Below are 20,520 nucleotides of genomic sequence, written 5' to 3'. Positions count from 1 at the left end.
GCTTGCTGGGCCATCTTGCCACCACCCCACTTCCTAAAATACGCACGGCGTAAGAATCTCTCATCTTGGCCCATGTTCGAGTGTTCAGCTTAGTGGGCGCGGAGCTCATTCCGTTGTTGTGCAGCCGTCCTCACCGTCTACCTGGAGAATTTTCCATTTTCGCAGACGGAAAAAAAAACCCTCTGGTCTTGTTCAACGCTCACTCCTCAGGCCCTGCCACCTCATCTTGCCTTGTGTCCCCATGGCTTTGGCAACTTGAGGGCCTACAGCTGTGCTAGGAGTGGGATCTCTAGGACTTTTCTCTCAGCAGGAGGGCCCCAAGGCCTGTCCGGGCTGTGTTGTGTTGTTGGAGCACACTTCTGAAGGACTCTTCTGTGACCTCCTGTATCTGGAGCCTGGTTTCTCTGTCCTCTTGGTGGACATTGCCTTTGGCTATTGTGTACCTTGCCAGAGTAAACAGAGTGGAGAGATAGCTCACCAAAGCCCTGCCTACCTTTTGGGTATAGCCCTCAAAATAGAATTACTCAGTTCTGTGGAAGATCTTTTTTTTTTTTTTTAATGGCCCTTCTCTTTTTATTGATGCATTTCTGTATGATTCTGGGAATTAACTCGGGGCCTCAGGCACACCAGGCAAGTACTATACTTACTATACCTGACTTCCCCAGCCCAGCAATTTCTTTTCTGGGTTACTGCTTTTTTTTTAAAGACAGAATCTTGTTTAGAGAAGAATTGAGTGGGTGCTTCATGACTTGGGAACCAATGAGCCATGCTTTCAGCATCGTGGGTCTAGTATCTCCCAAAAGCAGACGTGTATGATGGCCCTGCCTCTCTACCTCCTTGGCCACTGTTGCCATTGTCCGTGTTTTGCTTGCAACCATCCTGATAACATTGGACGGACACAGCGGCGTCTGTTTTGGTTTGTATTCCTGCAGTTAATGACATAGAACGTCTATATCTGTGGACATTCTTTCTTAATTGTGTGCCTTCTCCATCAAATAGCTGCCTGCCTTTCTAAAGCATTTTTGTTGTTGTTGTTGTTGTTGTTGTTGTCATCTTTGGTATGTTTGTTTTGCTTTGCTTTTGTTTTTAAGAAGGGCTTTCATTTAGTTTAGGTTGGCTTCAGATTTTCAGCATAACCAGGGATGACACTGAACTTCCTGTCTCCATGCCCCTGTGTGCTGGGAATCCAGGTACACAGCAGCACACCTGGTTTATACAGTGCTGGGAACAGAGCCCAGGGGGCCATGCATGCTAGGCAAGCACACTATCAGCGGAACCTCAGCGCCTATAGCTTTGTTTTGAAAAATAATTTTAAGCTATGTGAATCATTTCTTTGAGATGCAACTCTCCACATGTACTTCATGGGAAACAAGACTGTAACTGGGGTCTGCTTCCTGGTCACGGCAGAGGGATATATCATGTGGGTTGGGACCAGCACATGGGCAAAGGGACAGGCTGTGGAATGCTGCAAGAGGTACGCTCTAAGGACTGTTGCTTTCAGAGCCTATCCAAACCTCTGGCTGTTGGCTCTGGCACTCGTATGTCACTAGACCACCCCCTCTTGTTTCTCTGACAGAGCTTCAGGAGGGGTGGCTGGCAATTAGGCTCTGGCCCCTGCTTTCCTTCTCTAATTCCCCAAGGCTCTAAAGGGCTTTAACAAGCACCCAGTATGTTGGAGTCGGGGTTCCTGTATCTCCCCACACCCACGATCAGCCCAGACTCACCTGCATAACCTCTAGCTGTCCTGTCATGCGCAGATGACCACCAGGATAGGGGTGCTGGGACCAGCACATAATCCAGGCTCATCTTCTATCCTTACTCAGGACACTTCCTGTCACAGCTGGCTAGGTAAACTGGCTCTTATGTCTCTAGGTCACCCTCCACCCTAGGCTATTTCCTGTTACACATTGGTTTCTGTGCCGGATCCCACAAGACACTGACTCGAATATACTATCCCTCCTGATGGCTACTCCCCAACCCTCTTCTGTCCTCATGTTCCCAGTCAGCCCTCTGAGAGGCAGCTAGCCTCACTTGCCAGAGTCAACTCCCAAACCCTGCGACCGTGGTTTTACCCTGCTGGTGAGATCCTCTGCCTTGGTCCCAAGTCAGTCTATTCATTGGGCAAGTAGTATCCTTTTCTCATGGGCTTTCTTCCCTGCGTGTGGAAAGAGACATGGCGGGGCCCTGCCTTGGTGAATCCAGAAAAAGTTGCAGGCTTTATGCTTCAGTTTGTCCCTTATATATCTGTAGCCAGGCTTCAGCCTAGCTTTAGTCCAAGGAACAGTGGTCAGGGTGGGCAGGGCCACTGTGTTCTCTCGCCTTTTGTCTCAGCTCTGGCTCATTGGCCCAAGGACAAACCCCCCCTTTTTTTTCTATCTTTAGGACAGAGCTCAGGGCCACACTCCATCAATGTCCCCTGACCTTGAGTCCTTCGTTCTGGCAGCATGTAGATTCTTCTGGGAGGCCCTCTAGGGGGCTTGGACAATGCTGGGTGCCTTGGACTGGCACTTTTATGGGGAAGCATACTGGCTTTTTAGGTGGCTGTAACAAGTCTGGGATGGTATAAACAAGGCAGGGCTTGGAAGGTGTGTGTGGGAGGTGTTGGTAAGAGAGTGTATACCACACACCAAGCTTCTGAGGACATGGGGAATCCAGAGAATGTGATGTGCCTGAGGTCTAGGGGTTCACTTGGCCATGAGATCCTTTGGGTGGTGGTCCATAGCATTTGGCCTCAAGTGAACCATAAGAACAGGTATGGGGCAGTAGCAAGTATTTACGTGTTCTGTTGTTGAGAAGTTTGAGGCCTCTTGTTCAGCACTGGAGATGTACTTAGATTACTTCTATAGGACAGGTGAGCCTCAGGCCTGCCTCTGCCTGGGCTGAGGGTGACCGTGCTGGGGCAACAGCTGACATCAACCCTGGGGTCTGTTCTACAGAGGCTGTTAGCCTCTCCTAAGCCTGCTGAGGACTAGGGGGTTGTAACCTGGGTCAAACTGCCCCACAGTGTGTCTCCTACAAACTCAACACCCCTGCCAAATGCCAAACCCTCTCTGGAGTCCCAGCATGACCTTTGGTCTGAGGGCTACCCCTCCTAGCCCCAGCACACGTGCAAAGCTGATGGTAATGGAGACACTTTATCTCTGTCCAAACACTGGATCTGAGTATGTCCCACCAGCCCCCTTCCTACAAGCCACTGGGCCTTACTGATTAACTCAGCCCTGCCTGTCCCGGACATAACCAGCCGGCCATTTTCAGCAGGTGATGGGGCTCAAAGTCCTCTGGATCCAGTCTTTACACTGTGTCCACACGCTGAATGAGAGTTGGAGATTTGTATAAGGGGGACCTGCTGTTTCACACGGCCAATCCCAAAACGGGGTTCCCTCCACGCACTAGGTCAGGAGGCGCCTGTCGTCGTCAGACGCCATCGCCAAGGAGGTATTAGAGTAACGACAAACATCTGGAAGTAAGAAAACCCCACTAGATGATTAGCCAGAGGGGTGATGCATGGCTCAAGGGGTTGGGACAGAAGCCTGCTGCCTGGGCTAGTACTATAACCAGGGGCTTCTCACGGTCAGGCATGCCGTCTCCCACGAGTCACATCCTACGGCGGGAACTGGGAATATGTTTTAATGCTGACCAAAGATACATGTGGTACTTTCGGCAACAGCCTTACAGGCTCAGGGCCTCAAGAAACAAAGGTGAATGGATATCCCTGCAACACACCTGCTCACGGATTGTTCGTTCGTTCGTTCATTCATTCATTCATTCATTCATTCATTCAACAGGCCAATATTGAGCACTGACTGGAGTGAAGGAGACTATGGATCCTCCCAGTTATGCTCAGCCAAACTGGGCTCGGCAGGCATTGCCAGCACCCTTTTGTTCTGTCACATTTAGCCACCACATATACCCCCATCCCCAATGAGTTCACTTCATGGGACAAATGTTTATTTTCTCACAAGGAAGGAGGTGTGACATCTCCCAAGCTCATGCCTCCATTAGACCATGCTCTTGCCCGGAACACGAGCCAGGTGGTGTATTATTTTGCCTTAATTAAGAGTATTTGTATATAATGGGCAGTGTTGAGCCCCCCACTGATGGTGGACTCTCAGGCAGGGGACTGGTGGGGGCAGGGCCAGCCAGTGTCACCCATCAAAGAGGAAGTCCCCTCCAGGGCCAGGCTCCTGAGGGAGGCAGGCAGGGAGCCAGCTGGAAGCAGGCCCGAGCAGCACAATGCTTTGTGGCTTCGTGGGTTTGTGGCTTTGCACAGTCCCCTAACATATGTGGGAGTGGTTTCACCTCCTCACCCCAGGCCTTCCCCAAGGGCCTCTTACCAATGAAGCCAGGCTGGGAGCTGTGGCACAGGGCTGGGACAGGGCTAGAGGCCTTGAGGGCCACAGTGGGCTGTAATTCACATGCAAATCACCCCCATTACACACTTGTAAACTGGCCACTCACATGTTCATGCCATAGCAGGACTAAGGACCAGATCTGAGCTGCCCTGGGATGGAGCAAGCAGGAAGGGGATTCTCACTCAGGACAGCCAGCCTCTCTGACAATGACCCTGTGGCAGGATCTGGGAAAGAACCCAGACTGGCAGCAGACTACGGGCACCCCAGATCAGGCTACTAGTATCACTGTTCTACAGCAAGCCAGCCACTGCCTGGGCCTCCACATACTGTCGTGCATGTGATGGGTCTTTGAGTGTTTCATTGAGGAGGCAGATAGTCAAGGATGGAAAAGGGGGAGGCTGTTCACCAATCAAAGGCAAGGCCCCAGCCTCACCTTGACCTCTCATGTTGATGGCCAGGCCTCTGGTGGCTGTCCCTTTCATTTGTGTCAAGGCCGTGTGAACACAAAGCAGCACAGTAGTTCTCACCCAGTGCTGTGACAGACTGCCACTAGCTGCATTCTAAATCATGGTGAGAGGCTGGGCCAGGTGACAGGAGCCCTCTGTCTAGCTATTGATTTTATTAAGAAAACTAGTGGCTCCACTTTTGTTCTTGAACTTGGTTCTCACAGCCGTCCCCTGCATTTATCTGCTGTCTATTTGCCTTCGTATTTATCTACTTCCATCCATCCATCCACCCACCCCCCACCCAGCCAGCCAGTCAGCTATCCACCCACCCATCCACCCACTCACTTACTCACCCATCCATCTGCTCATCCACCCACCCACCCATCCATCCATCCATCCATCTACTCATGTACCTATCCATTTGTCTGTCCACTCACTCATCTACTCTTCTATCTGTTCACCACCTGTCAATCTGTCTATCCACCTGGATGATAGCCTGGGTTCCTCTAGCTAGGAAACCCCTCTCTTTCAGAGCACTCTGACTTCAGGGCACATGTGGATACATTGGGGGAGGCCTGGTCTATGTGAAGTGATGTAGGGGAGCTCTTTCACACCCGATGCTGCCCGTGCCCTTTGTTTTATTCCTTCTACTACCTCTGGAGGGACTGGGGGGGGGGGGGAATTCTTGCACCCAGACCTCAGCAAAGGCCACAGGGGGTGGATATAGTGTCTCTAGAGTAAGGCAGAGCTCTGAGGTGAAAAGAGAACAGTCCTCCAGAGACGCTTGTCCTTGAACCCTCACTTTCAGGTGCAGGGCTTCAGCTCTATGGATTCCATGAAGCTGGACAACACAGATGTCAGCCCTGTGTTGCCTGACCCAGCCATTGTACCCTGACCCTGGTGTCTTCCCCAGAGGGTAGCAGCTGGCCAGTATCCACTCTTACTGTCTCTGGCCTCAGTGTGTTGGCCTCTCCAGGTGGGTGCCACTCATAGGCACCACTTGTTACTACAGAGGGGCGCCTGAACCTGCTAGTCCTGGGTGTCTCAGCAGAGACTCCTGGCGTGGTAGTCTGGGTGTAGGTGGTCCAGCCAGAGTGGTGGTGGCCTCTGATACAAGCTTACTGCCATCTTCCTCAGGAGATCGTCCTGGTGGTGTTCTTTGGGACAGAGTATGTGGTCCGCCTCTGGTCTGCAGGCTGCCGCAGCAAGTATGTGGGCATCTGGGGCCGGCTACGCTTTGCCCGGAAGCCCATTTCCATCATTGGTGAGTCCTGCCTAGTCATCCTGTAGACACTCCACCCTACACTCATAGATCGAAAAGAGCATCCCCATGATAAGTCATCCCCAGAGAGTCCCTATGGACTGAGACACGCCCCTCGCCACCATCACATTATTGTCCCTGTACAAGGGAGGCCCTAAGGCCAGTAGGAAATACACTCAGTTCCCCAGTGCTAGAGCCACAGCTTCGTTAACCCTCCTTGCTCAGCATGGCTTGACATACGTTTTAGGCTCTTGGTTACTTTGGCTTGGGAAAAGACACTGACATGTACACATAGGCCCTCCTCTGCATTGTTCCTGTACCCTTGGTTGTTGGGTCCCATCTTACTTTAGTGGCACATCCTTCCCTTTCCCCCATGTGGTTGGTAATACACCCTCCCCAGATTCCTGAATGCCAGAAATAATGACCAGCTGCCCTTCCCACAGACCTCATCGTGGTTGTAGCCTCTATGGTTGTCCTCTGTGTGGGCTCCAAGGGGCAAGTGTTCGCCACATCAGCTATCAGGTATGTTGGCTCTTCCATTTCTCTCTGTGAGACAGGACCCACCACAAAGCACCCTCCTCTTAAGCTGTAGTCTCACCGTCCCTTTCATGGAGGGTGGGGCAGGGGCAGGGTGGCCATAGTTCATAGTATTGAGACAGTAGGCAACTCGGGTTTCAAGGTATGACCCCAGCACTTCCTAGCTCCTAAGATGTAGATGATACCTTGCCTGTGCAGTTGTAATGTGGGTGACCTAGGCCTCCCCAAGAAGGCTATCTAGAAGGGCTCCTGGAGACAAGGTTCATAGGCACCTGTAGGAAGCAGTAAGATGGCCCCAGGGCAAAGTGACATTTGTGTGTCTTCTCTGCCCATTGGGGGGCTTGGTGGGGACAGGAACATAGGAAGCAAATTCTTGTGACCACCATGGACCTCTCAGCCCCTTTCTTCCTGTTTCTTAGGGGCATCCGCTTCCTTCAGATCCTGCGGATGCTGCACGTTGATCGTCAGGGCGGCACCTGGAGGCTCCTGGGCTCTGTAGTCTTCATTCATCGCCAGGTGAGTGAGCCTGGTGTGGGCAGGACAGAGCTGGCCAGCCTATAGCAGGAGTGCTGGAGACTCGCAAGGTCAGGACTCAAGGGTGGTGGTAGCTTGGCACCTGGACCCCAGCTGAGTGGCCCAGGGCTAGGCAGGTACCAAGGCATGTGGGTCTGAGGACAGAGTCCAGAACCCCAGCGCCTTCCCAGCCTGAACCTACGTCACAGCCATGATGCCTGGATGCTTGGCCTGGCAAGAATGCAGAGCTGTTGTCACCTTCCTTCTGGCTTAGGACAAAAGAAAATGTAAGACGAAGAACAGACTTATGGAGCTCTGAAATCAAGCCTATGAAACCAGGGGTGGTGCATGCTGGTGCCCCCAGATACCTTCCAGATGGAACTGGTTTTTCTAAAAGAGTCTTCTGCGTCAGCTGGATCTAAGCACTATCCTGTCATGGGAACAGAGGAAGCTGCATGGACCCAAGTGGCTGGTTCAGGGTGATAGCTGAACCTGCTTCCCTGCCAGGTGGCACTACCTGCCACTTTTAAGAGTTGCAAAAATTAAGTTACTCTGGAAGGTGATTTCTGCATGTGTAGCTGGCTACAGACAACCTAGAATAACCTAGCAAATTCTGTAACTTTCTACCAAGGCATTCTCACCACACTCATGGGGCTGTGGACCCACAGGGTATGTGACCATGGCTGTTGTGTTGTCTGTTCCCAGGAGCTGATCACCACCCTGTACATTGGTTTTCTGGGTCTTATCTTCTCCTCCTACTTTGTCTACCTGGCTGAGAAAGATGCAGTGAACGAGTCCGGCCACATCGAGTTTGGCAGCTACGCAGATGCTCTGTGGTGGGGCGTGGTAAGTTGGAGTCTTTAGCTGAGGTGTCTCAGGTAGGAGACACATGGGCAGGAGCAAATTGGGGTTAGGGAATTAGACTCCACTAGCTCAATATTTTGCCTCCTCTACTGAGGCTGCTAACTCCAGAATTAAAATTTTTGAGCCACAAAATTTGCATTTGAAGCTTACCACATGGACCCCCTTTTGCACCCTCAGTGAATGGTCCCTGGTCCCTGTCTTGAAACTTGAACATTGTTGTCTTTCAACTTCTGCCCCATCTGGCTGGTGGGACAAGGGCTTGCATCCTGGTACTCAGCACCTCAACCTTGTGGTGATCCTTACCCTGGAAGGGTCCTGGACTCAGAGTGCAGGGAGGGGTCAAATGCATACTTTGCATGCCTTTGGTGTCTATGCTGACCCAGGGAACACACCTGTGCCAGGGATCAAGCCATGTGATGGCATAGTACCATCACGGCCCTTGGGAGCCAGGAGAAGGAAGCAAGGGCTTTTGGATGTGAAATCTGTAAAGTCTTTAACTGCCCCAGGCATCAGAAGTGTGAGTGCCAGCCGGGCCCTAAGTCACGAAGATGGTCATGAGCCTCCTGGGTTAGGTGACTCCAAACCTGCTGAGCTGCCAGTTTGTGTGGAGCCTGGTGTGTGACAGATGACCTCTCAAGCTAGGGTTGAATATACTGCAGGCCAGTGTGTGTGTGTGTAGGGGGTGGGTGTAGGTGTGTGTGTGGGGGGGGGTGTAGGTGTGTGTGTGTGTGGGGGGGGGTGACATGACTCCCCAGGGAGTCAGGTAGATAGAGAGGTTCTAGTGAGGATGGTGCTGAAGAAATCCAGGTGTCCATGGCCTAAAAGCCAGGAGGTCTTCTGACTCCAGTATCCTCCAGAAGTTGATAGCTGCCGCATGGCCTTCAGGCCCTCCCCTGGAAGCAGGGCACTGAGGATGCCGGCACCAGCTCCATCTCATGCAGCATTCTCAGCCTGTGACGTTGTGCTTGGTTTACTAGGCTAGTGAGAAGGTTGGCTGGTTGGTGGCAGCTTACAGAAAGGGCCATCACAGACTCTGGGAACCTGGTTCAGGCCAAGCAGTCATCTATGGTGGTGTCAGATGCCTCGGGCCCCGGCCTGAGTGCCCCATGAATACTGCAACCAGGAATGAACAGTCTCTGAGGTCTGCTTACTCTCAGAACTTCTAGATTGGGGTGTGGATGGGAAACTGGACAAACACACATTCCCACAATTCCCCAGTGCCCCCAGGAAGCAGAGCACACAGCAAGAGCTCTTAACATTGGCTGAGTTAAGTCTGTGTTCTGGAAGCTTCCAGCATTCTAAACCGCTTTGGGAAGGTAAGGACATTCTGAGAAGCTCCCAGGTTGAGATGGTCCCCAGGTTCAGCCTCTGCCTTTCCTTCTGGGAGCTGATGTCCCCAGATATTCCAGAATGACAAGACCAAGCAGGATTGGTAGAGAAGCTCAGTGCCCTAGTAGGAAGCTTGCCTGTGGTAGGAGGACACATCCCAGGGATGTAGCAGGGCCTGCATGGGGGGCAAGCTGCTCCAAATGAGAATTCTCTGATGGGAGACGGGCAGTGCTGGCCAAGACACAGCAGAAAGTGAATAGGTGACTGGCCCACAGTGTGGCTGACAAGTGATGCCCAGCCTTGGTACTGCCCTGCCCACATTCCCAGCCTCCTGCAGGCGCTGCTTCCCAGCCCCCCAACCCCCCCAGCCTCTGGCCCCCTAGCCCTCGGCAGAGAGGCGCCCCCACTCCCACACCTGTGCAAACATCCGCCCGCCGGCCAGGAACACGGCCTCTTTGTGCCCAGCTTGGCACCGGTGCTCCGGCCCACTCCGTCAGCTGCAGCACAGGCCTCGGCCACAGCGCACCCTGGCCTGGCCATTGTTCCCATGAGGCCCTATGCCCTTGGCTGCACCCAGCTCAGGGGGCCAACGGCCCCCATTCATTCAGTGGCTGTCTCTGCAGCTGTCTAGTGGGAGTAGCCCAAGGCTATGTTCCTGGCACCTCTAGGGTAATCAGAACTTGAGTGCTGCGGGACAGGGCAGCTAGGCTCAGAGTAATGTAGCCCTGAGCCAATGAACAGTCATCTCCTTTGTCTCCCCTCATTCCACAAGGGGAGTATGGCCCCACCTTGCCCTGCCCCTGGGCTCCTCATCTGTTTAATGTGGGGGGGGGGTTGTCAAGTGAACTCCGCAGGTGAGAGCATTTTTTAAATGCCAGTCCTTTCTTCTATCTGCTATGCCTGCCCCAGACTAGGCCTCAGGCCCTATCCATCCCCTATCCCAAAGGGTGGTGGCTAGACCCTGGGAGCTGGACTAGCTTCCCCTAAGGGACACTGAGGGAGAAATTGGGCATACAGGCATGCTTGCACGGGTGGGAACGCCTCTTACCCGTTAGCCTGCTGAGTCTGTGATGAAGCCACCTCAGCTGGCCAGTGCTTATTCACTGAGCAAGTAAATCAGATAAATGCAGGCAGGGAAGCCCATCCAATGGTGGATTAAATTTGTCCCGTTCTGCTGAGATCCCATGGCTATGAAGACCAAAGTCTAAAGCTGAGGCATGTTCACTTGGAAGGCTCTAGAGAGGGCCTCTCTTTGTGAAGGCTGGTTTCTGGTGGGCCTAGCATCCTTTGTGTTTCACACAGACACACATCATTGGATTAGGATACCCAGAAGGAAAGCTGTAATTCTGAAGAAGGCCATAGTCTGTGTGTGGTGGTGGTGGTGGTGGTGGTGGTGGTGTGGATGGGGTTGAGCCATGTGGGGGACACAGATAAGTCCAGAATATAGGTACCCAGGCAGCATTTTTGTGGAGTGGCCCTGTCTTCATCAGCTGTGGGTTCCTACAGATGGAAAGCAAAGCTGCTCTACTGGCAACAACCACATGGGTGTGAAGTCTCCAGAACCCAGAACCCCCTAGTGTAATGTCCAAGTGTGGCTGTAAAGCATTTGAGGAGCTCCTCAGACTTTTCCTTTACCCCCAAAACAGAATGCATTTGTTTATATTATGGTTTGAGTGCAGGAAAACACCATTTCTGCAAACACAGGCTCTTCTGTTTAGTGCCTGGGGGTCTCTGAAAACAGGCAGCTGCTAAGCTGTTTACCCCGAGCGGCTAAATACAGAACTTCAAGTGAACAGGCTGGAAACCCACCCTATATTTCAGTCCCTTAAAAAAAAACCCAGTCTGACGGCGCTTCATTCCTCACCTGGAGGCTCTGGAAAAGTTCCCACCTCCCAGGCAGGACTGCATCCTGCAGAGCCAGGCAAGAAGGGCCTTGGGCTAGGGAGGTCTCCTACATGGTCACATGCAAGGCTGTGGAACTGTCGGTGGGAGGCGTCATTCTTCAGGACTTTGGAGCGGGGAAGGCCAGAGCAGGAGCCAGCACTCATAGCACTCAGCCCTTTCGTCTTCCTTGTAGGTTCTATGAGTATCATGCAGCGAAGGCAGAGGGCCTGCCAGGACCCTTGCTAGCGAGCTTTTCCCAAGGAGGGGTCTTTATAGTTGGGCAATGTCAAGTTGTCTCTTTGGGCAATAGAGTCAAGTCAGTGAACTTGCAGAAGGGAAGCTTCAGGAATGATTGTGGTAGGAGATTCTGGGCCAAACCACCTCTAGACTCAAGGGAGGGGACCAGGTAGCACCAGTTCTGGAAGTCCTTCCCAGTTTCTTTCCCCTTGGTCCTGGGGCCAGTTCAAGGAGGATGGGGACGAGGGGCATGGTTTTATCACTGGGGCAGCTAGCTATCTGTAAAGGCAGGTGTGTATGGCTCAGGTGACCTATGTCGGTTGGGTCCTGCAAAGGTCCCCTCTATTCATCGGCTCAGGAGACTTGAGAACAGGCTCCAGACAGCTCTATAAAATGAGCTCTATAAAACTGCTGTGTCTGTGACTTCAGGGGGCGGGGTGGCGGGGGAAACAATTTGACAGGGACAGGCCACTTGGGAGTGAGGACTCAAGGGCTAGATGAAGAGGTCTGTTTTGGCTTGTGAGAAGGAAGCAGGTCCCAGTAGACAGGTGCCCTCCGATAGGGGGATGGACAGCACTCACTCAGGACCACTGCCCTGGGCCCTTCCTACTCCTGATCTTTGGGGTGGAGGGTCAGCTAAGACCTTAGGGAAAAAAGGAATGGCCTTGGGTCTTTTTACCTGCATAAGGAGTTTCCTCACTCAGCTATGTTTCTTCCCAGCTTGCAGTCTAGGCCATTACCCCTCCATCTTTGTGGATGTTTGTCCCTTCCTTCCTTCCTTCCTTCCTTCCTTCCTTCCTTCTTCTCCCCCTCCCTTCCCTCCTTTCTTCCCTCCCTTCTCCCCACTTCCATTTATGGACTTGGTTTTATGTAGCCTAGGCTAGCCTAAAATAAGCCATGTATCCCAGAGGACCTTGAACTGGCTCCAGCCCAGGTCTGCCTACATAAGTAGCTTCTGTCATGTGCCTGGCTCCCTAGAGAAGGCAGCTGTGGGACAGCTCTCACATGTGGGGTGCAGGCCCTCTGGGAAGACACCACTAGTAAGGAGCTCCAGCTCCCCTGAGCCCTGTCATCCAGCAGCCTGCTGGCAGCTTTGCCCTCCTTCCCAGGAGAGTGGCTTGGCTTCAGCTTACATTGTCTGTGCAGTTTCGCGTGTGCACGTGTAAGATGTCTGGACAGCATGTGCCCTGGCTGTCAGTCCTGGCAAGGCCCTCTAGACCCCTTTGTGAACTTACGCAGTGTGTACATGCACCCTCATGGTGCCTCAGCTCAGTCAGTGTACATATTCCCTCATGTGTATGTGTGCGAACGGGTGCCTGCATGTGAGGCTCGTTTACAACTCTATGCCCACATATGTAGAACAGGGTGGTCCCTTTAAAGGGTCCAGCCATGAATGGCTTGCCATGCCCTCTGTTTGTGTGCGGTATGGATTTGTTTAAGGATGACATTGTGGGGAAGATTTCATGTGGGCAGTTGTGGGAAACACCAGTACGTGGCCTCTGCTGCCTGCTGCAGCACTGCAGGGGTGGCCCAGCGGTGGCCTGGGCCCAGCTATGGGCTGCTCTGTTGTTTGCTATCCAGGGAAACTGACCTGTTGCTTCATGACCTGTTAGCACACTTGGCCAGAGTAGCAAACTTGGCACTGTGGGGTCGGTCACCCCTGCTGTCCTTGTCTTCTGCTCCCCAGTTCTAGTTGGTCAAGGTGCTGCTTGCCTGTGCTGTGAGCACGTAACTCCCTGTCCACTCATATGTGCCTAGTCACCTCTGACACCCCCCCCCAATGCCTCTCTCGGGTGCCCATCCTGCTCAGTGGCTGTTGGAGGAACAGTCATGGTCCAAAGCAGTCTGTCTGGGAATGGAGTGGGCAGTGATGGCTGGGGGGAGGGTGCTAGGGAGGGGATCTTGCGGCTCCTTTCTGGGCCTCACTTCAGTTGGCGTCTATTAGATGGTTGTTCTCCTGGTCTCATCCTTGCTCATCCTGATGGGAAGCTGGGCTTGTTAGGGGTTCTCATGTAGGTCTTGGCTGGGTGGTTGTCACCTGACTCCCAAGGGGGTGACAGCTTAGGTGCCTAGAACGAGCAGGCTATAGAGACCTTGAAAGGGCAAGTTCTCCCACCACACTGACCCGCCTTAGCTGAAGGGCTGACTGGACAGTGTGCTATGACCCCGGTGGCTGTGTGTGCATGTATGACCACGCTGTTCTCCCAGCAGACCCAAGGCAGCCTCGTGATGTGACCTAGAAATCAGGCACAGCCAGGGTGGGCCCCCAAGTCCCTCATCAGAGGCCCCAGGAGCAAACCTCAGATGTTGGCAGGGGGTGGCCTGGGGGGTGGTCTTGGGGGGGTAGCCCCTCACTCCTATTGTCCCACTGCACACCCTGGACGCTGCTCTCCCACTGAGAAGAAGGCTAGTGCCTTGTCTTATTCTCTCTGAAAAGGAAAAATGAAACATCTGGCTCCCTGGGATGGTGGCAGGAAGCAGTGTGTCAGCCCCATCCTGGGGCTCTGTGGACTGCTGGCCTCAGTGGGAGCTTCCGGCCTCCTGGGGGCCAGTGCACTGTAACTTCGGTGGCCAGGACGCCTTGGGGTGAGGCAGGAAGCCTGGCTCCTGTGGGTGGGCTCTGAGCTGTTTGCCTGTTCTGCACACCCCTAAGCCCTCTGTAACCCCAGAGCTGGGCCATCTGTGGCAGCCAGGACTTAAGGGACTTAGGTGGCTCAGGAACTGGACCCAACTCTCCACATTGCTGCCCCTGGCACCTTCTCGGAGCTGCGCCTCACTGCCCTGGTGGATGGGGCTTTAGGTTGGTCTCTTTTGTCATCAAGTCACTGGGTGGGGCTGGTGTCTTTCCTGAGGTTCTCTGCCTGCCAGCCGCTGACTACAGTCCTTCTTCCTTGCAGGTCACAGTCACCACCATTGGCTACGGGGATAAGGTACCCCAGACGTGGGTCGGGAAGACCATCGCCTCCTGTTTCTCTGTCTTTGCCATATCCTTCTTTGCACTTCCCGCGGTAGGTGCCCATGAGGACCCTTCTCCTTTGTTGCCCACTCATCCTTGCCCCAACTCCTGGGCACCCCTGGAAGTAGAGTGAGAGGGCGCCTGTCATGGCACTTCACAGAAGCAGTCATGTGCAGGGGAGCAGACAGGGCAGGAGCTGCTCCGCAGCTAGGAATGGCTCTGTCTCATGATTTTTCCAGAAATCACAGACCTATGTCCACACATGTGTGCTATGTAGGACACACTAATTATATATATATGTAGATGTGTCTTATACATGTTGTGTATATATACTGTATACATGTGTTACCTGTATGAGTATTTGTGTTTACCATATGTTCTGTGTATGTGTACATGAGTGTTATTTATAAATACATATTTGTGATTTCATGTGTGCCATATATATACATATACTTGCACATGTGTTCCATGTCCATATAGTATCTATGTTGCATGGGTCTCTGTAGCACATGGGAGATGATGTGTTCAAGTGTCTGTTATATGTTGTTATATGTGCATGTGTGATACATAGGCATAGGTCACGACATACAATGTGTGTCCCCTGCATGGCCCCCACCTGCCAAGGCAAGCATCCTTTCCTTGCTGCTGCTCCCTTTGGCCACCGTGGCTGCAGTAACTGTGGGATCCTTGCTGGGGACCGCCTCAAACTCTTGCTCCCCTAGGGGTTCCCTCTGCCCCAGAGGCACAAGCTGATGGCTTCCCACTGGTGGTACCTAGAAATGGGTAAAGAGACTCAGGCCTCTTCTGGAGTCAGGCTTAATGTTGAATCTGCCCTGGGAAGTGGATTCAGCTGGCAGGCAGGCTGAGCCTCGAGTGTACCCTCGTGTGCCATCTGTTGTGTCTTGGGCCCACATTCTGGTGGTGCCTTCCTTGTCACAGTCCTAAGCACTGCACAAACCTGGTCTCCAGAGTGCTTTTGGCTTTTACTCTTCCTTGGGACCCTGTCCTCTGCTGGGCACTCGCCAGCATGGCTTGTGTGACAGTGGAAACCTTCTGTCCCTTACCAGGGGATACTTGGCTCCGGGTTTGCCCTGAAGGTCCAGCAGAAGCAGAGGCAGAAGCACTTCAATCGGCAGATCCCAGCCGCAGCCTCACTCATCCAGGTAGGCACCATGCCTGGCGGGCTCTCAGTGCTATGTACTTGCATCTGTCTGGCTGTTGGAGCCACTCCCAGCAGTGTCCACTACCTGAGAGGCATGGGTCCTTTTGCTGTGGCTCCTTCCATGGGGAGGTGGCTCCCTGGGAAAGTATCCACTATTAGGATGACAGGATGAGCACAGGGATTCAGGAGTCTCACCTCCCATGGTGTTCCCATACTTGTAGGCTAGGGCAAGACCTGACCATGGCCACTCAGCCTCTGGGGACAAGGATAAGTCAGGGAGAGAGAGACAGAGACAGAGAGAGACAGAGAGAGAAAGAGGAAGCTGAGCAGGACAAGAACCAGCCTGTACAGTGGTAGTGCCTCTGAGAGGCCTGACATCCCTTAGGGCCAGTGGCCACAGGTGAGAGCAGCAGGTAAAACAGACAGGAAGCACAGTTCACAGAAGCCTGGGTGTTAGGGACAACAGTCTGAGAGCAACAGGGAAAGAAGGTTCTAGAGGTAGGTAGCTGAAGAGATGGTGGGCTTTGCTACTACAGGCCCTTGGGAGCTCTCTAGAGAATTGGACTGCCTTTCAATGCCAGAGAAACCACTTAGAAACTGGACCTCCGTGGGGTTTTTGTTTTGTCTGTTTAGTTTTTCATTGCTAACAGAGCTGAGGAGTGGTCAGGTAAGGGCCCAGAGTATGGATGTTCTCCATGAGGCAGCATCCACATGGACATGGCCCTCTAACCAGCATAATGGCCATGCTCACTGTGTGAGCCCCTCTGCATCAAGTGTCTTTGGTAGGCCCTGACTGGCTATGACACCCCTACAGGCCTGTCTCCTGAATTCTCTGATCTGGGCAGGCCCCGGGGTGAAGGACAGCCCTTCTCAAGGGTTGTGGCTCTTGTGGTCTTATCTAAGCTTCTGGCATAGTCCTGGGCCTCAACTTGTCCCTCTGATGCCCTTCCAGAACCATCTGCCTAGGCCTGGACCTTCTGTATAGACAAGAAGAAATAGCAACAGGCCTGAGGCCAGCAGCTGCAGCCATGTGCTCCCTCAGGCCTGGCTTGACCCCACAGCTTCTCATTTGGGGAAAACCTTAAATCAAACCCACTAACCCGCCTTGGCCACATTAACACAGCCAGGCAGTTATTTGGTTCTTCAGCTGAGCATAGGAACCACATGGTCTGTGGACAAGACGCCTTCAAAAGCCACACCCACAGTGGAAGATGTGCCAGGGCTCTTACTGGTGGGAGCGGGAAGCCCCAGGCAACACGGGGGTATGCCATGGGGAGCTGCAGGCTGCATGAGGCATGGAGCTGCCCACAAAGGGTGTGCATGGGACATAAAGGGCCTCCAAACTGTCCCATGTCGTAGGTACTCCAGCCTGGGTTTTGTGTTCCTATCATAGTGTGGGGCTGTCACTCAGAAGCCTTGCCAGCATGTGGAACTTTCAACTAGTTTTTATGTTCTTATGCTCATGGGGCCTGTAGTGACAAAGCCACCATGGTATGTCCCCATAGAAGCCTTTCTGGTACTTGTTCCTTCCCACCTCTTGCTCCCTTGGCCCCTCCAGGCCCCTCCAGTGTCTTCTCCAGGTCGTCTTGCTGTGATGACTATGAGGAGGGGGTTTCCCTCTAGAAATGTAGGCCAGGAGCTTCATCTGCAGTCACCAGAGAGACTCCTCACAGCCACAGGGCTAGCACTTGAAACCCTGGGAGGCCTCACCTTCCACTGGTCCCTGGGGCTCTACTCCTCCACACTGTGCTGGTGCTCACACAGCCCCGAGCAGCCCCTTTCTACAGTCTTCTCTCTGAAGTAAATTCTGGTCATCTAACTCTGTCCTAGTTGAGCATCTCTGTATGTCTGGGGCTTGCGCAAGGTCCCTTCAGGAGGGGCTCCCCTAACAGGCAAAGGCCTTGGTAGCGTCTGAGCTATGAGTGATAGATATTTAATGCATGAGCCAGTCTCCTTCCTAGGCCTAGAGGGGCAAGTCCTGCTGTCAGGGAAGGGGCGTGGGAACAAGCTGGGCCCAGGGCTCAGGGAGGAGCTCATGATTCTCTGAGAGGTGCCGCTGAATGGCTGGACCGTTGACCCTTCCCTTCTTTCCCTTCTGCCTGATTCAGACTGCGTGGAGGTGCTATGCTGCCGAGAACCCTGACTCCTCCACCTGGAAGATCTATGTCCGGAAGCCTGCTCGGAGCCACAATCTGCTGTCCCCCAGCCCCAAGCCTAAGAAGTCTGTCATGGTAAGCAGCCTCCCCAGCCAACAGGATGGGGACTGCGTATTAGCAGGTCAGGAAGCCGAGCATGAGACCCAGGTACTGCCACTCAGTGTAGTGCTCACTGGGGTCTCAGCCTCATTCTGAGGTCAGGGCAAGTCTACTCTGTGCCTGATCCCTGCTGTCCTCGTACCCCCCCACCCTTGGAGCCATATTGGACTGGCCATGCCAAGCCCAGGATATGATAGGTTTAAAGAGGGTGCTTGTGGGGTAGGATGGGACAGCTCCATCAGCTGATGGAAGGAAGCTCACGCAGGAGAGGATCCTGGTGCTGAGCTTTCCTTGCTGGGTTAAAGCAGGCAGAAGGGGAAAGTTCTAGCACTCTAGACCACAGAGGAGCAGGTTCCCACAGCTGTGTGCAGGAGTCCCGTCATTTGCCTGGAGCCATGAGGAAACGGTTGGGGCTCTTCCCTTTCCTGGCCCCTGCCCTCCCTCTCCTTGAACAGACAACCTTCCCAGCTTCTAACTGTCCATGGACACTTGAACTTGCTCTCCCGTCTGTCTGAACGCTCTTCCTGGCTTCACACAACCTGCCCCCCTACTCCCACCCCCCTGCCCGCTTTCTCCAGGAGACCTCTTTAAAGAGGCTCTAGGGCCTGCACTGCATCACCACATACTTTGCTGCCTTGACCTTCAGTCCTACTGCCCTGGTGCAAGCTTGCATATTTACAGTCTACTGGTTTTGTTTGTTTGTTTGTCTGTTTGTTTTTGTCTGCCCTCCTCTTAGGCTGTGGCTCATAGAAGGCCACACTAGGCCAAGCAACCTCCAGCTGCACCAGCACCATGAAGTCCCATTCCACTAATGCTTGTGGGTACTGGAGCTCAGCCCCTGACCCAAGTTCCCCCAAGGGCACACATTTCAAGGCTAGATTCTGGGGCTCTACAGGTGTTCTAGTGCTGGCTGAGGACCTGACAGATGGTGCCCTCGAACTGCTACTTTTCGTGTGGAATTTTTTTTTAGGTAAAGAGGAAGAAGTTCAAGCTGGACAAGGATAACGGGATGAGTCCTGGAGAGAAGGTGTTCAACGTCCCTCACATCACGTATGACCCCCCAGAGGATCGGAGGCCAGACCATTTCTCCATTGATGGCTATGACAGCTCAGGTAAGCAAGCTCACATGTGTGCAGGGGCAGGACACTCAGTGCTCACCCAGAAGAAAGGTCAACCTGGATGTGGGGAGCTTCCATGCCACCTACCCCTAGTGCACTCCTGGCACTCTGTCCGTAAGGCCCCATAGCACATATGTAGTCACTGTCTACCTTGGGATGCCATATTCCTACTGCATGGCCTGGAAAATATGCCTGATCTCTCTGAGTTTCCTTCTCAGGTGTGTATTGCAGAGCCTCGCTACAACCTTACAGAGGCAAAACTCACCAGGACCCAGACATCCAAACCCTGGAGAGGCCTGCATACGAAATACCTGTCCTTGACAGCACTGACCCCAATGCAATATGCCCTCATGCTCCCAAGCATGATTTGAGGAGGAGAGAAGGTAGAATAGACAGAAACTTCTGGAAGCTTTGAAGACATGCTCCCCTAGTCTTTCTCAAGGCGATCCTCACTACAGTCTGTTGAAAGGATGCCTACAACTGACTTAGGGGTCATGATCTGGCCACAGAGGGAAGGTACATACATGTTCCATTCACTGGGCTTCTCTCTTTCAGTACCCAAGTTCTTAGTTTGAAAAATGCCTATGGTGACCTCTTGGAGACTCACCCATTGAGAGGGAAGCCCAGAGGTGAGGGTGGTAGAGATCAGGCCTCTGCAGGTCCCAGAGGGCCTGTGGCTGGTGAAATCATGAGGGCATATTGCATTGGGTGAGCGCTGTCAAGGACAGGTATTTCATATGCAGGCCTGTCCAGGGTTTGGATGTCTGGGTCCTGGTGAGTTTTGCCTCTGTAAGGCTGTACTGAGGCTCTGCAATACACACCTGAGAAGGCAACTCAGAGAGGTCAGGCATATTTTCCAGGCCACACAGTGGGAATACAGGATGCTCCCAGAAGTGCCTCTGGGTCACCAGTTACAGGGCAGCTAGGCTAAGGGCACTTTTGACATGTCCTTCCTCTGGTCTGGTGCTGTGTCAGGGGACCGCAGTGGGAGTGAAAGGTCCCACAGCCACTTCTCAGGAGGTGCGTGTGCTGTTGCCATTATCATGGCGTACTGTTGAGCACTGTCACATGAGACAGGGCTGTGTGGGTCTGGGATTCTCACACTCCTCCCATCAGATGCAGAGTGGACTCTCTGAGTTTGTCAGCCTTGGGGGAGACAGCATAGGTGGCTATGGAAGCAACTTCCCCCACAGCCGTCGTGTCTCGCTTGAAAACTTCAGTGCCCACCTCAGGGTGCGTGAGTCTAGCCACTGTCTATAACTCAAATCTTAACAGTTCTGGTCTTTTCCTTCCTCTGAGTCAGTGTGGGTATTGAGAGAGTAAGCCATCACCAGGACCGCGATGTGGCTCAAGTCACCACATGCTTTTTTCTCAGCGTCTCCCAGGAAGCTCCTTACACTGTCCTGCTGGCTGTTTCCTCTTCAGACTGTGTGCTGAGGCAAATAGACCAGGCACACAGTGTGCGCAAGCTCTGCGTCCTCTGACTTAATCCATTTACACACGATTACACGGCAGTTGTTCTTCTGAGGAATCTGGATGCATCATGAGGTACAAGAAGGTTCTAGGCAAATGCTGTGCTATTTTATCTAAGGTACCAGAGTACCCA

At 53.1% G+C, this 20,520-nt stretch overlaps 1 protein-coding gene across 2 annotated transcripts in view; it reads left to right on the top strand.

Moving 5' to 3' along the window:
• The window catches only part of KCNQ1 (potassium voltage-gated channel subfamily Q member 1), a 321,454-nt gene that overhangs the window by 72,274 nt on the left and 228,660 nt on the right, over nucleotides 1-20,520 (top strand). For both annotated transcript variants that reach the window (XM_084770356.1, XM_084770357.1), the window contains 8 exons: nucleotides 5,936-6,062; nucleotides 6,503-6,581; nucleotides 7,016-7,112; nucleotides 7,815-7,955; nucleotides 14,321-14,431; nucleotides 15,447-15,542; nucleotides 17,650-17,772; nucleotides 18,767-18,908. In XM_084770356.1, coding sequence (XP_084626482.1) covers nucleotides 5,936-6,062; nucleotides 6,503-6,581; nucleotides 7,016-7,112; nucleotides 7,815-7,955; nucleotides 14,321-14,431; nucleotides 15,447-15,542; nucleotides 17,650-17,772; nucleotides 18,767-18,908 — 916 coding nt within the window. The remainder of the gene's footprint in view (nucleotides 1-5,935; nucleotides 6,063-6,502; nucleotides 6,582-7,015; nucleotides 7,113-7,814; nucleotides 7,956-14,320; nucleotides 14,432-15,446; nucleotides 15,543-17,649; nucleotides 17,773-18,766; nucleotides 18,909-20,520) is intronic.

This window comes from Acomys minous (assembly GCF_964271855.1).
Source record: "Acomys minous genome assembly, chromosome: 2".
NCBI lineage: Eukaryota > Metazoa > Chordata > Mammalia > Rodentia > Muridae > Acomys > Acomys minous.
This window is presented reverse-complemented; position numbering and strand designations above follow the sequence as displayed.